The 13,902-nt window shown below is 42.4% G+C and overlaps 1 protein-coding gene across 1 annotated transcript in view; it reads left to right on the top strand.

The window, feature by feature from the left end:
• Positions 1–13,902, top strand: part of LOC106580007 (collagen alpha-1(XIII) chain) — a 28,464-nt gene that overhangs the window by 9,658 nt on the left and 4,904 nt on the right. Inside the window, exons 3-23 of the mRNA XM_045703022.1 lie at positions 278–322; positions 542–652; positions 1,425–1,493; positions 3,686–3,724; positions 3,828–3,881; positions 4,015–4,068; positions 4,256–4,364; positions 6,086–6,139; positions 8,787–8,831; positions 8,957–9,010; positions 9,146–9,190; positions 9,381–9,434; positions 9,555–9,600; positions 9,714–9,767; positions 10,558–10,602; positions 10,823–10,876; positions 12,279–12,323; positions 12,435–12,488; positions 12,642–12,749; positions 12,859–12,905; positions 13,237–13,290. Coding sequence (XP_045558978.1) covers positions 10,570–10,602; positions 10,823–10,876; positions 12,279–12,323; positions 12,435–12,488; positions 12,642–12,749; positions 12,859–12,905; positions 13,237–13,290 — 395 coding nt within the window. The 5' untranslated portion in view covers positions 278–322; positions 542–652; positions 1,425–1,493; ... (10 more) ...; positions 9,714–9,767; positions 10,558–10,569. The remainder of the gene's footprint in view (positions 1–277; positions 323–541; positions 653–1,424; positions 1,494–3,685; positions 3,725–3,827; positions 3,882–4,014; positions 4,069–4,255; positions 4,365–6,085; positions 6,140–8,786; positions 8,832–8,956; positions 9,011–9,145; positions 9,191–9,380; positions 9,435–9,554; positions 9,601–9,713; positions 9,768–10,557; positions 10,603–10,822; positions 10,877–12,278; positions 12,324–12,434; positions 12,489–12,641; positions 12,750–12,858; positions 12,906–13,236; positions 13,291–13,902) is intronic.

Raw genomic sequence — 13,902 nt, 5'->3', positions numbered from 1 at the left:
GTTATGGAAATACTGTACAAATGCTGTGGTTGAATCTACCCATAGGACATGGACATAGACTGATTCATGCACTCTACAAAATGACAGGAGAGGAAATAAGCATTTCAAAAAGATGTGGCATTAATATGGTACTGCAGACCAAAATGTACACTTTGCCACTCTGTTGCATCATCCTCTAGTTCTATTGCCAAACCGTGACCTTTTCAGGTTGTTCCAGTATTATTATAACTTCCTGTAAATATCTGTCCCTACGTTTACCACATTGTCGTTCCTGCAGGTATGTGCAGGCAGAAAAGGTCCTCTTGGGTTTAAAGGAGACAAGGTAAGGGAATAGATCTCTGGTGAAATAATTGTTTGGAAAAAAGTTTGAGTAATGATGAATAAGGATGATGAATGATGAGTAAAACCCAAATGACTTATGGATTTTATGGTATGTATGTGAACGTGTTTTTAAAGTCTGCGTTGTGACTTGCAGTTGGTTGAGCATCGTCACTCATTGTCATAGACTGCTCTGTTATCTGTGATTCTCTGGGGTTCTCAGGGTGTCAGAGGGCAGGAGGTCAGGAGAGGTGATACAGGCTTCCCAGGTCCTCCAGGACTCCCCACCCTCTACCTTTGGAGGAACTCCCAGGAGGACAGGACTTCCTTCAGGGTAAGATTCTTTCTGTCTTTCCAGTGTCCACTGTCCACCCATCTCACAGCATCCTGCCTGGGAGTGTTATGAAACTTAATGTAACATGCAGTTTTTGGCGCATGTGCTGTCAAAGAATAGCTTGATCTCCCAGTTCACCAGGACATGTTGTTGGATGTGCGTCACAGCAGAGCAGCAGCCCTGGCCCTGACACCGACCCAGCCATGGCAGTGTTCTCACCAGACTCCCCAATCCGGCTATTTCGGACTGGAAATGTCAGCCTGCCTTAATACCACAGTCCTCAACTCCACCCAGGTTGCTGTAATTGAAGGCAGTTGTATATATCTTATCTTATGATGATTAAAGTTGATTGCTGCAATTGTGTAAGTGCGTCGACGTGGCAGATAAGTTACTGGAAGTATATTTTAGGGATCAACAGGAAAAATAATTTGTGACACAAAAAAATTAAGTATCTTATATGGATTTCATACACGCCTGTATCTAATTTTGAAACGGATCCGTTGTATTCACACGGTACTTTCTCGAGTCGTGTTTATTTCCCACATCTTAATGCTGGAATGTTTCCCCAACCTCATCGTGAAAGAAATACATTGCAATATGATTAGATAGGCAAATGTGAATGAGACTAAAGCATGTCCCAGCTCTGTCAGCAACACTGATGTAGCTAGCTACAGTAATGAGGCTTGATGTGTCAGCGGATGGTGCATTGTAACCGCCAGTATGACGCCACTGTTTATCCCCTGTGCTTTGGTTTCCCCCTCTCTCTCTCCAGTGACTACAGGCCCAGAGCTGTGTGAATTTTCCACAGCTGTTGCAGGCAGCTGGGAGCACACTGGGGCCGGTGAGAGATTTCGATTTTACTTTGAGCAAACAGTTTATTTGTTTATTTGGATACCCATTAGCTTTTGCAGAAGCAGCAGCTACTCTTCCTGGGGTCCACAAAAAATCACAAAACTTGACAAGTAACTAAGCACTGATACACACATTTAAAATACAACAATATACAAACAATAAAAATACATAAAAATTGTGTGTCAGTATGTCTGTGTGTGTGTCCTCACAGTCCCCTCTGTTCCATGAGATGTTGTTTATTCTGTTTTTTTTTATGTAATTTTGCTGTTTGCTTGAGTTATTGGAGATGGAAGGGAGTTCCATGCGATCATGCCTCTGAATCAGTGGAGGCTGCTGAGGGGAGGATGGCTCATAATAATGGCTGGAACGAAGCCAATGGAATGGCATGTACTTGGTACCATTCCACTTATTCTGCTCCGGCCATTACCACAAGCCTGTCCGCCCCAATTAAGTTGCCACCAAACTCCTGGCTCTGTAAAATACTGTGTGTTGCTGTGAATTTGTTTTGGACTTGGGGACTGTGAAGAGACCCCTGGTGGCATGTCTTGTGGGGTATGTATGGATGTCTGAGCTGAATGTTATTTAATTATGCAGATAATCCTGAATTTTATCACAGTAATAGATCTCATAAAAACTAGAAGAGAAGCAACTAGTCTCTTGTCAACTGTCAACCAGAAAAGACTGGCATCTATGTTGTTGATGTTAGTTCTGAATGTGCAGTGAGGGCAAGGCGTGCTGCTCTATTTTGAGCCAGCTCCCTGAACAACTAGTTGATTTTTGTGTAAATTCTTTATAACAGACATACAGAGGTAGCACTCCCAGTGGCCGGGGACTTTAATGCAGGAAAATGTAAATCCATTTTACCTTATTTATAGCAGCATGTTACATGTGCAACCAGAGGGAAAAACCTCTGGAACATCTTTACTCCACGCACAGATCCGCGTACAAAGCTCTCCCTCGCCCTCCATTTGGCAAATCTGACCATAGCTCTATCCTCCTGATTCCTGCTTACAAGCTAAAACTCAAGCAGGAAGTACCAGTGACTCGCTCAATACGAAGTGGTCAGATGACACAGATGCTAAGCTACAGGACTGTTTTGCTAGCACAGACTAGAATATGTTCCGAGATTCTTCCGATGCCATTAAGGAGTACACCACATCAGTCCCTGGCTTCATCAGTAAATACATCGATGACGTCGTCCCCACAGTGACCGTACGTACATACCGCAACCAGAAGCCATGGATTACAGGTAACATCCGCACATTGCCGCTTTCAAGGAGCGGGACTCTAACCCGGACGCTTATAAGAAATCCCCCTATGCCCTCCGATGAACCATCAAACAGGCAAAGCATCAATACAGGACTAAGATTGAATCCTACTACACCGGCTCCGACGATACTGGAGCACCAAGTCTAGGTTCAAAAGGTTTCTTCACAGCTTCTATCCCCAAGCCATAACGCTCCTGAACAGCTAACCAAATGGCTTCCCTGGCTATTTACATTAAGCCCCCTCAACCTACATGTACATATTACCTCAATTACCTCGACTAACCTGTGCCCCCGCACATTGACTCTCTACCGGTACTCCCTGTACTGTATATAGCCTCGTTACTGTTATTTTATTGTTGCTCTTCAATTATTTGTTATTTTTAGGTTTTCTTCTATTTTTTTAATTTGTATATTTATTGTTTACTTCAGTTTATTTAGAAAATACTTTCTTAACACTTATTTTTTCTTAAAACCGCATTGTTATTTAAGGGCTTGTAAGTAAGCATTTCACTGTAAGGTCTACTACATCTGTTGTATTTGACCACGTGACAAATAACATTTCATTAGATTTGGTTAAAGATATATAAAATAGGGACGGCAATACAGTCTACCACCATTCTCAACACTTGTGTGTTTCCCTCTCAGCAGTATTGGTGAAGTTGCTGACTTGTATTCCATATACTGTAACAGTGTAGTAGTTGAGCCTGTATGAGCCCAAATCTACTGTACCTAGGACCTCTTATAACATCTAAACAGCATTAGTGTCTTATTAATGTTTCATACAGCAGCATGTGCATTACAGTGTTGTTTTAACAATCTGTTGTTAGTGTTATTGTCTTAATGCCGATATCATTCACATGATGTAATCTCTCTGTCCCATATCATTCCAATGACCTCTGCTTGTTTTTTCCAGCGATCATCCTTCTATCATTTGCTGCGGGCAGGCAGGCCTGTAAGTATCACAGCTCAGCTATGTGCAATGTACTACAGTGAGTCAGAGATGCTGTGTGTGTCTGAGTGTGTTACTGATTGACCTCTTCCTGTTAAATCCTCAGACAGAACAGGGTCCTACTGGACTGATAGGGGAAACTGGCAAACCTGGCCTACCAGTGAGTGGTATATCCATTTACAGTACACTAATAACTAATGAACTATGGTCATATGCCCTTGCATGGACCTATTCATGCAAAGCCTTTGATGTACTGTAAGTGTAAATTACTGATAGATGCTGTGTTTGTGCAGGGAATTCCTGGAGATCCTGGCCACAGAGGAATGGCAGGACACAGGGGAGACATGGTAATATTAACAATGCAATTAGCAACTTGTTATACAGATGTTCTTCTAGTTGAAGATCTAGTTCTAATTGTAGTTGTGTTTTCAAGACTCAGTATTCTCTACTGTCTGAAATCTGCTAGACTTTGTGGCCTTGTTCTAAAAGAAGTTAAATACATGAATCAAGCCTGGTGTTATTTCTATGTGCCAGGGTTACCCTGGGCCGAAGGGCGTTCAAGGCCGAAGCAGGAACCTGGGGGACAAATGGCGGGCGTGGCCTGGATGGACGGCCAGGGCCACCGGGATTCCCTGGCCTTCAGGTAACACAAAAAACATTCAGATGGCATGTACAGTGCCATGTACACTTTTTGCACACATTTTGTTACGTTAAAGCCTTATTCTAAAAAATAATAAATGTCACTGTTTTCTCAGCAATCTCCTCACAATACCTCATAATGACAAAGCGAAAACAGCTTTTTAGATTTCTTTGCAAATATATTAAGAGTAAAAACAGATACCTTATTTACATAAGTATTCAGACCCTTTGCTATGAGACTCAAACTTGAGCTCAGGTGCATGCTGTTTCCATTGATCATCCTTGAGATGTTTCTACAACTTCATGAGTCCACCTGTGTAAAATTGAATTGATTGGACATGATTTGGAAAGGCACACACCTGTCTTTATAAGGTCCCACAGTTGACAGTGCATGTCAGAACAAAAACCAAGCCATGAGGTCGAAGGAATTGTCCGTAGAGCTCTGAGACAGGATTGTGTCAAAGCACAGATCTGGGGAAGGGTAGCAAAATATTTCTGCAGCATTGAAGATCCCCAAGAACACAATGCCCTCCATCATTCTTAACAGGATGAAGTTTGGAAGCACCAAGACTCTTCCTAGAGCTGGCCGCCCGGCCAAACAGAGCAATCGGGGGAAAAGGGCCTTGGTCAGGGCTCTATATTTCCTCTGTGGAGATGGGAGAACCCTCCAGAAGGACAACCATCTCTGCAGCACTCCACCAATCAGGCCTTTATGGTAGAGTGGCCAGACGGAAGCCACTCCTCAGAAAAAGGCACATGACAGCCCGCTTGGAGTTTGTCAAATGGCACCTAAAGACTCTCAGACCATGAGAAACAACATGCTCTTGTCTGATAAAACCAAGATTTAACTCTTTGGCCTGAATGCCAAGCGTCACGTCTGGAGGAAACCTGGCATCATCCCTACGGTGAAGCATGGTGGTGGCAGCATCATCCTATGGAAATGTTTTTTAGTGGCAGGAACTGGGAGACTAGTCAGGATCGAGGCAACGATGAACAGAGTAAAGTATAGAGAGATCCTTGATGAAAACCTACCCCAGAGCGCTCAGGACTTCAGACCGGGGTGAAGGTTCACCTTCCAACAGGACAACGACCCTAAGCACACAGCCAATACAATGCAGGAGTGGCTTCGGGACAAGTCTGAATTTCTTTGAGTGGCCCAGCCAGAGCCCGGACTTGAACCCGATCTAACATCTATGGAGAGACCTGAAATTAGCTGTGCAGCAACACTCCCCATCCAACCTGACAGAGCTTGAGAGGATCTGCATAGAGGAATAGGAGAAACTCCCTAAATACAGGTGTGCCACGCTTGTAGCGTCAATCCCAAGAAGATTCAAGGCTATATTCGCTGCCAAAGGTGCTTCAACAAAGTATTGAGCAAAGAGTCTGAATACTTAGGCAAATGTTATATTTAATACATTTTTTATGCAAACATTTCTAAAAACGTATTTTTGCTTTGTCATTATGGGATATTGTGTGTAGATTGATGAGGGGGAAAAAACAATACATTTTTTAAAATAAGGCTGTAATGTAACAAAATGTGGAAAAGGTCAAGGGGTCTGAATACTTTCCGAATGCACTGTATGTTACAAATTTACCACCAGTAAAACATTTGAACTGAGTAAAATCAAAGGCATTACTGTGTTGACAACTCATACGACAAGATTTGATTCGATTGAAAGAAGAGAAAAAAGTATTTTGCTGTAATGGTGGTGGTTTCTATTTCAGGGTCCTAGAGGCTATAAGGGAGAGAATTCTCCTCCAGGGGGGATAGGAGATGAGGTGAGAACACCAGTTGAATGTACACTACATGTCTGGAAGTTCTACTTAGTAGCAAAAGGTCAAATGAGTACAGGGAAGTGGCTGTCAAACAAGAACACTTATCCAAAAATGTGCCTACTGTCAGATCTCATATGTCATAGAGTATACCCAGTCAGTGGAAACAACCAGTATGACTTTAGTGTCAGGAGTTTTTCCTGACCAGATGACCTGGAAAACCATCAGGCCCTAGTAATAAGCCGTCATCTAGAGTCTATAACATTTTGTTAGCTACTGTATTCTATTCCCCTATGATGATAATGACCAATTCCACGCAAACGCTGCCTGCTTTCCAAACAGCAGGTTAGGGTTTATCGTCATGAGTCTTGTTCTGTAATTGTTCATCTCCCCCTACCTCTCCGTGCCTCCCCTGCCGACCCCTCATCCCACAGTTTGGGAACCGCTAGTTTATAGTAACATCACTGGCATCTCCTGTGTCTCTCCTCACTGAACTACAGGGTTTTACTAGTGAAACAGGTCCATGGGGAGACAGAGGAAAGACTGGAGAGAAGGTCCCTTTTAAATATCCAGTATCCAAGTTTGTTAAACTCAAAGTGGAAGTAGGCTTACGTTGTGCTGCACATGCACATACAAGTGTTATTGCACTGCCCTCTAGTGGATGGATGCTTTGCTCACCATCACAGTGTATAGCCTGTTAGGAGCATGCTTGTATTTTGTGCTTTAACTTTCAAAGGCATACTTAGAATAATTGTCTAAATCATACTGATTATATTGATTCACTTTTCATGATCATCTGTAGCCTATGTGTAGTACTGTAGTTTTCCCTAAGTGTAGACATACAGTTGTGGCCAAAAGTTTTGAGAATGACACAAATATTCATTTTCACAAAGTTTGCTGCTTCAGTGTCTTTAGATATTTTTGTCAGATGTTACTATGCAATACTGAAATATAATTACAAGCATTTCATAACTGTCAAAGGCTTTTATTGACAATTACATGAAGTTGATGCAAAGAGTCAATGTTTGCAGTGTTGACCCTTCTTTTTCAAGACCTCTGCAATCCGCCCTGGCATGCTGTCAATTAACTTCTGGGCCACATCCTGACTGATGGCAGTTCATTCTTGCATAATCAATGCTTAGAGTTTGGCAGAATTTGTGGGTTTTTGTTTGTTCAGCTGCCTCTTGAGGATTGACCACAAGTTCTCAATGGGATTAAGGTCTGGGGAGTTTCCTGTCCATGGACCAAAAATATAAATGTTTTGTTCCCCGTGCTCCTTAGTTATCACTTTTGCCTTATGGCAAGGTGCTCCATCATGCTGGAAAAGGCATTGTTTATCACCAAACTGTTCCTGGATGGTTGGGAAGTTGCTCTCGGAGGATGTGTTGGTACCATTCTTTATTCATGGCTCTGTTCTTAGGCAAAATTGTGAGTGAGCCCACTCCCTTGGCTGAGAAGCAACCCCACACATGAATGGTCTCAGGATGCTTTACTGTTGGCATGACACAGGACTGATGGTAGCGCTCACCTTGTCTTCTCCTGACAAGCTTTTTCCGGATGCCCCAAACAATCGGAAAGGGGATATATCAGAGAAAATGACTTGACCCCAGTCCTCAGCAGTCCAATCCCTGTACCTTTTGCAGAATATCAGTCTGTCCTTGATGTTTTTCCTGGAGAGAAGTGGCCTCTTTGCTGCCCTTCTTGACACCAGGCCATCCTCCAAAAGTCTTCGCCTCACTACCTGCCTGCTGCCATTCCTGAGCAAGCTCTTTACTGGTGGTGTCCCGATCCAGCAGCTGAATCAACTTTAGGAGTGAAAATGAAAGACACAGAGCCTGTGTCTTTCATAACACCCCCACACCATCATACCTCCTCCTCCATGCTTCACGGTGGGAACATCACATGCGGAGATCATCTGTTCACCTACTCTGCATCTCTAAAAGACACGGCGGTTGGAACCAAAATTCTAAAATTTGGACTCGTCAGACCAAAGGAAAGATTTACCCTGGTCTAATGTCCGTTGCTCATGTTTCTTGGCCCAAGCAAGTCTTTTCTTCTTATTGGTGTCCTTTAGTAGTGGTTTTCTTTGCAGCAATTCGACCACAAAGGCCTGATTCACGCAGTCTCCTCTGAACAGTTGATGTTGAGACGTGTCTGTTACTTGAACTCTGTGAAGCATTTATTTGGGCTGCAATCTTATGTGCAGTTAACTCTAATAAATGTATCCTCTGCAGCAGAGGTAACTCTGGCTCTTCCTTTCCTGTAGCAGTCCTCATGAGAGCCAGTTTCATCATAGCGCTTGATGGTTTTTGTGACTGCATTTGAAGAAAAGTTCTTGAAATATTCCGTATTGACTGACCTTCATGTCTTACAGACCTTCAAGTCTGTCATTTCTCTTTGCTTATTTGAGATGTTCTTGCCATAGTATGGACTTGGTCTTTTACCAAATAGGGCAATCTTCTGTATACCACCCCTACCTTATCACAATACAACTGATTGGTTCAAATGCATTAAGAAGGAAATAATTTCAACTAATTAACTTTTAACAAGGCACACCTTTTAATTGAAATGCATTCCAGGTAACTACCTCATGAAGCTGGTTGGGAGAATGCCAAGAGTGTATTTCAAGAGTATTTCTTGCTATGTTTTCCAGGGTACTAAAGGGGAGCAGGGGGAACTGGGTTCTGTTGGCCTAATTGTGAGTAGGACACTTCCATCCTCTGGCTCTCAAGTGCTGACAAGTGCTGCTGTATTGACTGTGCTGTTGGCAATAAAGATGGTGTGGATAATTAAGCTTTTGGATGATAACTGTTTTAATTTCAGGGGCCGGTTGGTAAAAGAGGAACCCAAGGGTTTTCAGTGTCACCTAGGCCCCAGGTAAGACTTTGCATAACAATCCATAATCCTTACAGGACATAGCTGTGTTACAATCTATGCAGACACACTCTTTGATGGTGTAGTCTTCTAGATCGTCCTCTCCATGACTCTCTTCTCATTAACAATGTATTTCAGGGCGATTCTGGGTATGATGGTGCTCAAGGTCCACTCGGGCCAATGGTGAGTGTAGGGGTGCCATGCAAGCACTGACTGTTCACTATCTCATCTACCTACCTTACCTCCGCAGTCAGCACACACTTGATTTGGCAAATATGTGCAGACGTACTACTTCCAGAGGAAGACAATGGATGATGGTTGTTGTTTTTTAATTGTTTGCATATTCACACATGTACTGTATGTGCCCGAACAGGGGGCCCCAGGTGTGACTGGCATGATAGGAGCACAGGGGTCAAACGGCTCAAGGGTCAGTATTTTGTTATTACCAATGCACAGTGGACAGTGCATTATATTGAATTTTATTAGACAAGAGCTGAATAACATCCTGTATAAGGGTTTGACTGTTTCTCTGCTGTGTTCCTCACAGAGAGAAGCAGGGCCAGCTGGACCACTTGGCTGTAAAGGGGGCCCCGGTATGTGTCTGTTTTATTTTTGTCATTGATTCTTCCTTTTTTCTTTTAGACATTTCATTAAAGTGAATTAACCATGCCAACCGGTCATTCTTCACGTATTGTTCTTCTCATAGGGTCCCATAGGATTGTCAGGAAAGAGAGGCTCTCCTGGTCTTCGAGGAATCCAAGTAGGACAGGCCAGCTAACTTGCACAGCAAATACACAGGCTCTGTGTCTTTCATTTTCACTTAGTCATTATGAGTTTCGATTTACTGAGTCAAGTAAATAGGTGAAATTATGTTATTATAGATAGTCATTTTCAGTTGATACAATAATAGCACTGGTGGAAATCTCAATGTTCTCGCCAGCTCCATCAGACATTGGAGGTTTCTTGTTGTGTTTTCCTGGTATTTTCTTAGTAATTGTCCAGTTAAGTCTGGGGCTGCCTGTTTAGTATTTGGCATGGTCTAGTCCCAATGACTGTTCCTGCACACCCACCGCTGGCTCCTGGCAAGCAGAGTAAGACAGGGGTGTAGAGGTGAAAATCCATTTTAAATATCCATCTCCTGGCTAGTCTCAGTCTAGCGAAACATTAGCCATATCCAGTTGGCCTCATGAAAAAACAGAACCATGTGATTCAGGTCCTGGGACAGGCTTTATAATCATATATTTTTTTTTGTCATATTTTATTTAACCTTTATTTAACTAGGCAAGTCAGTTAAGAACAAATTCTTATTTACAATGACGGCCTACCAAAAATCCTCCTGCGGGGACGGGATTAATAATAAAAATATAGGAGAAAATTGTTCAGTATTGCAATCATGCGATCATGTTGTATGATTTAGATGTACTGTATTATCTATTTATAACAGGCTCTGACATACACAATGTGTATGCATACAATTGCATACATCATAAGTCAACTTTTTTGTTTGTTGCTGAAACAGTATTGAATGTTGTCATGTATTTTGTTCTCAGGGACATCCGGTGATGGATGGTCTTCCGGGTCAAAAAGGTGACAGGGTATGTTCAGCTACGTTAGTTTAATTCAATGAATCTCTTGTCAAAAGTCACATAGGCCCAGCCATAAATCAACCGCTACCTCTATTCCCTTACACACTTGTTGATGGCACCTGGTAGGGAGTTGGTTTAGTCTGTCTCAAATTTGTCATATTGTGTGTGGTAAATTAAATTGATTAACTTCAAATTCTATTTGATTATATATATTTCTATTTCTCTAAAGGGTGAAGTGGGGCCCACAGGCATGAAGGGATTGCCAGGTCTTGAAGGGCCCATGGTGAGTCCTTTGTGGATGAGCTACATGTTACTCTAGATTTTCATTTGGAGACATGTGGCTGAAAAAAAATTGGATAAAAGACACACAATAGACATTCTGCATGGCATAATCAACTTGCCAATGTCGACTATCATAGATGTATAAGATAGGATTCCCCAGTGTCTCCTTGGAAATTGTAGTAGCAGTGGGAAGTGGGTGGGTGGGTGGGTGGGGGCACACGCCTCGGGGGTCCATGAGCATGCCCCCCCGGGAGATGTTTTTTGTTTTTTGTATTCTTCCAGACTTGTTATTTATTTTCTTTTTTGGGGGGTTGGGGGCCCCCTAATGCTCGTATGAGCTATAAAACATATTTTATATTTTTCTCTCTGCCTCATGGCAAAATGTGTAAAATAGCAGGAAATTTGCTTTAAAACAGCAACATTTTCTCTCAGCCTCATGGCAAATTGTCTAGAATAGCATGAGATTAGCTATGAAACTGGACTATGAAACATTATATATTTTGGGGGGGGCCTTGCACAGACCCTGTGAGGGGTCCTCGCGAAACTGCGCAAAGCCACTGGTTGATACTTGACTAGGGGAGGGTTGAGTGTTGAAGAGGAGAGGTGAGACTAGTGCAGGGTTGAGACTTGACTAGGTGAGGGTGAGGTCTGAGGAGGAGAAATGGCGAAGTTCCTAATATGTCTTCCGTAAAGTGACTGACACTGTCTTGAGGACGGTGCGCTGTGTTTTGTGTGCAGACAGGTTTGGCTGCCACAGTGGCACAAAGAGCTACATTAACTTTAGAATGGTGTTGTGCCTGGATAGATGATCGATTTACTAAGGAAAAGCGAATGCACATAACAAACTTTATTGAAAACAGATTCTAAGAGTTGTTTTGAAACTGGGTCATCAGAATAAAAAGGTTTATTCGCCAGCTTCGTTGTTTGACTTATGGCCACACGCCAGCAATAAAGAGTTCTTGACGGAGTTCTTGAAAATCACAAATCTCCATGTTGCTTGCATCTGAAGGCCTCCTCTGGCTTTCATAAAGAAACATGTGAGTTGACTTCTCACCCATTTTGCAACTCTGCCAGCTGGTGTTTCACTCACTCCGGGTGTTAGTTCAAGCTCCATAACAACAGAAATGTAAAACCTCTTTTGGAAATGCCAATCTATTTTACAGGGGTTTCCCTACTGGAATGTGGTCATGCCTATATTTACTCTAAACATATTATATAGTAAAAGGGTCATAATTATATCTCAGTAAAAATGATGGGCCTGCCATCAGATGTAGCTAGATACACCGGGATACATTGTTATGAATCTAAAGCACCTGTGTGACCTTATGAGGGAAACAAATCCACATTTCACTATCTCTCTCTACCACCTCTCCTCTCTCTGTCTATATCTGTCTGTCTTTTAGGGGACTGCTGGAATTCCAGGTCTGAAGGGGGCTCCAGGTGGCACAGTAAGATGTATAGATTTATCATCTTGTTTATTAAACAGAAGTGGCATCATTAGAGAGGAGTGATGTTTTATTTTATGATTCCTATCTGATCAGATCTGACTTTTCCTGTAGGGCTTCAGAGGACTAGATGGAGACAAAGGAGATGCTGGACCCAAAAGAGACAAGGTAAGGACTTGATTATGGGTTTGGGAAGCAGTAGTAAATTAATCGGGACGATCACAAAGGTCATATTCATGAAGCTCTTGTAACATGTTTTTCTGAAAACAAGAATTTGCATATCATATGGTGTTTTGATACCGTTAGTGTTTCTTTCCTCAGAGTTCTGTTGCTGCGTCAGGGATCCAAGGCCATCAGGGTGAGAGGGGTCAGAGTGGCCTCTCAGGGCTTCCTGGTCTCAGAGGTCAAGCTGGTGCCCAAGGCATCCAGGTAAACATCAGGATCACACCTGCAATTCACAGCCTTTATTAACATAATAACACTCTGCCTATCCTCCTCCTGTACCTCATTTGCTGTTACATACTGATGCACGGAGAAGACGGAGAGGTCGGCCTCCAGGGAGTGGTTGGAAAGGAAGGGTCAAAGGTCAGGAGAGTTTATTGCAATCTAGTGGAGTGATTAGACTTAGAATGGCTTTTCCTGGAGGGAACTTCCTTTCCCGAGAGCTCTAACTAGTGCTGTTAGAGCTCTCCTCTGTTCTAGTCTAAATGCACCTGCATTAAATTAGCCAATATTGTATGATCAGCTTCCCAAAGATTGTATTTAGTCTCATAGAGTTTGAATACAGTACAATACTGACTGAGATTTTGATGCAAAACCAAGCTATATCATGCCATGTTCATATACATTTGCATCACGTCATATCTTACAGACTGAAAGTCTTGATTTTGAATGTCTCTCTTTGTTTGCTCCTAAGGACCACAGGGAAGCTCCAGGCCGCAATGGGAAGTCGGGACCTAAAGGACCCAGGGTAACTGTCTCCTGTGTCATCTAATACAGGGCTTTTCAAACTTTTCTTGTCAAAGCCAAATCGGCGACCCAGGGACCCCCATCATATGTTAGAAAAAATGTTAAATCACGTGTTCTCTTATAATAAGGTGAATGATAATGGTAAGTAGAAGTAATCAACATTTTAAAATGAATAGTTTTGACAGTTTCATTATTTTGACCTCCCCACAGTCCGTTGACATAGTCTATTCGCTAGAAAGATATCTTGGTGGTGAGAAGATTTTGCCGTTTTTAAGCTAATTTCCAGCAGTCTACACCGTTTGGTATGGAGCTGAGAGACAATTTAGCCGTTTTAAAGCTAATTTCTTGCAATTGTATGCATTTTACTATGGCTAATGCTGTGTTCCTCTGTTCAGACTTTATATAAAAACCAATGGCCATGTGCCTTGAATGCCTGGTTTTAGGAGAAAAAAATTAAACTAATAAAATATATAGTTCACTATCTTTTCTGCATGCTTTCTAGCCCTTTACACTCCTACCCATATATGGGTTGAAAATTGCAGATTTGGGCACTGAGAAGCACCTAAATTAGAACGCAGTAGCTGTACAGAAGTATGCTATAAATGATGTCAGA

The sequence above is a fragment of the Salmo salar genome, chromosome ssa20 (genome assembly GCF_905237065.1).
Source record: "Salmo salar chromosome ssa20, Ssal_v3.1, whole genome shotgun sequence".
Classification (NCBI taxonomy): domain Eukaryota; kingdom Metazoa; phylum Chordata; class Actinopteri; order Salmoniformes; family Salmonidae; genus Salmo; species Salmo salar.
Note: the sequence above shows the minus strand (reverse complement) of the source record. Positions and strands in the feature narration are given on the sequence as shown.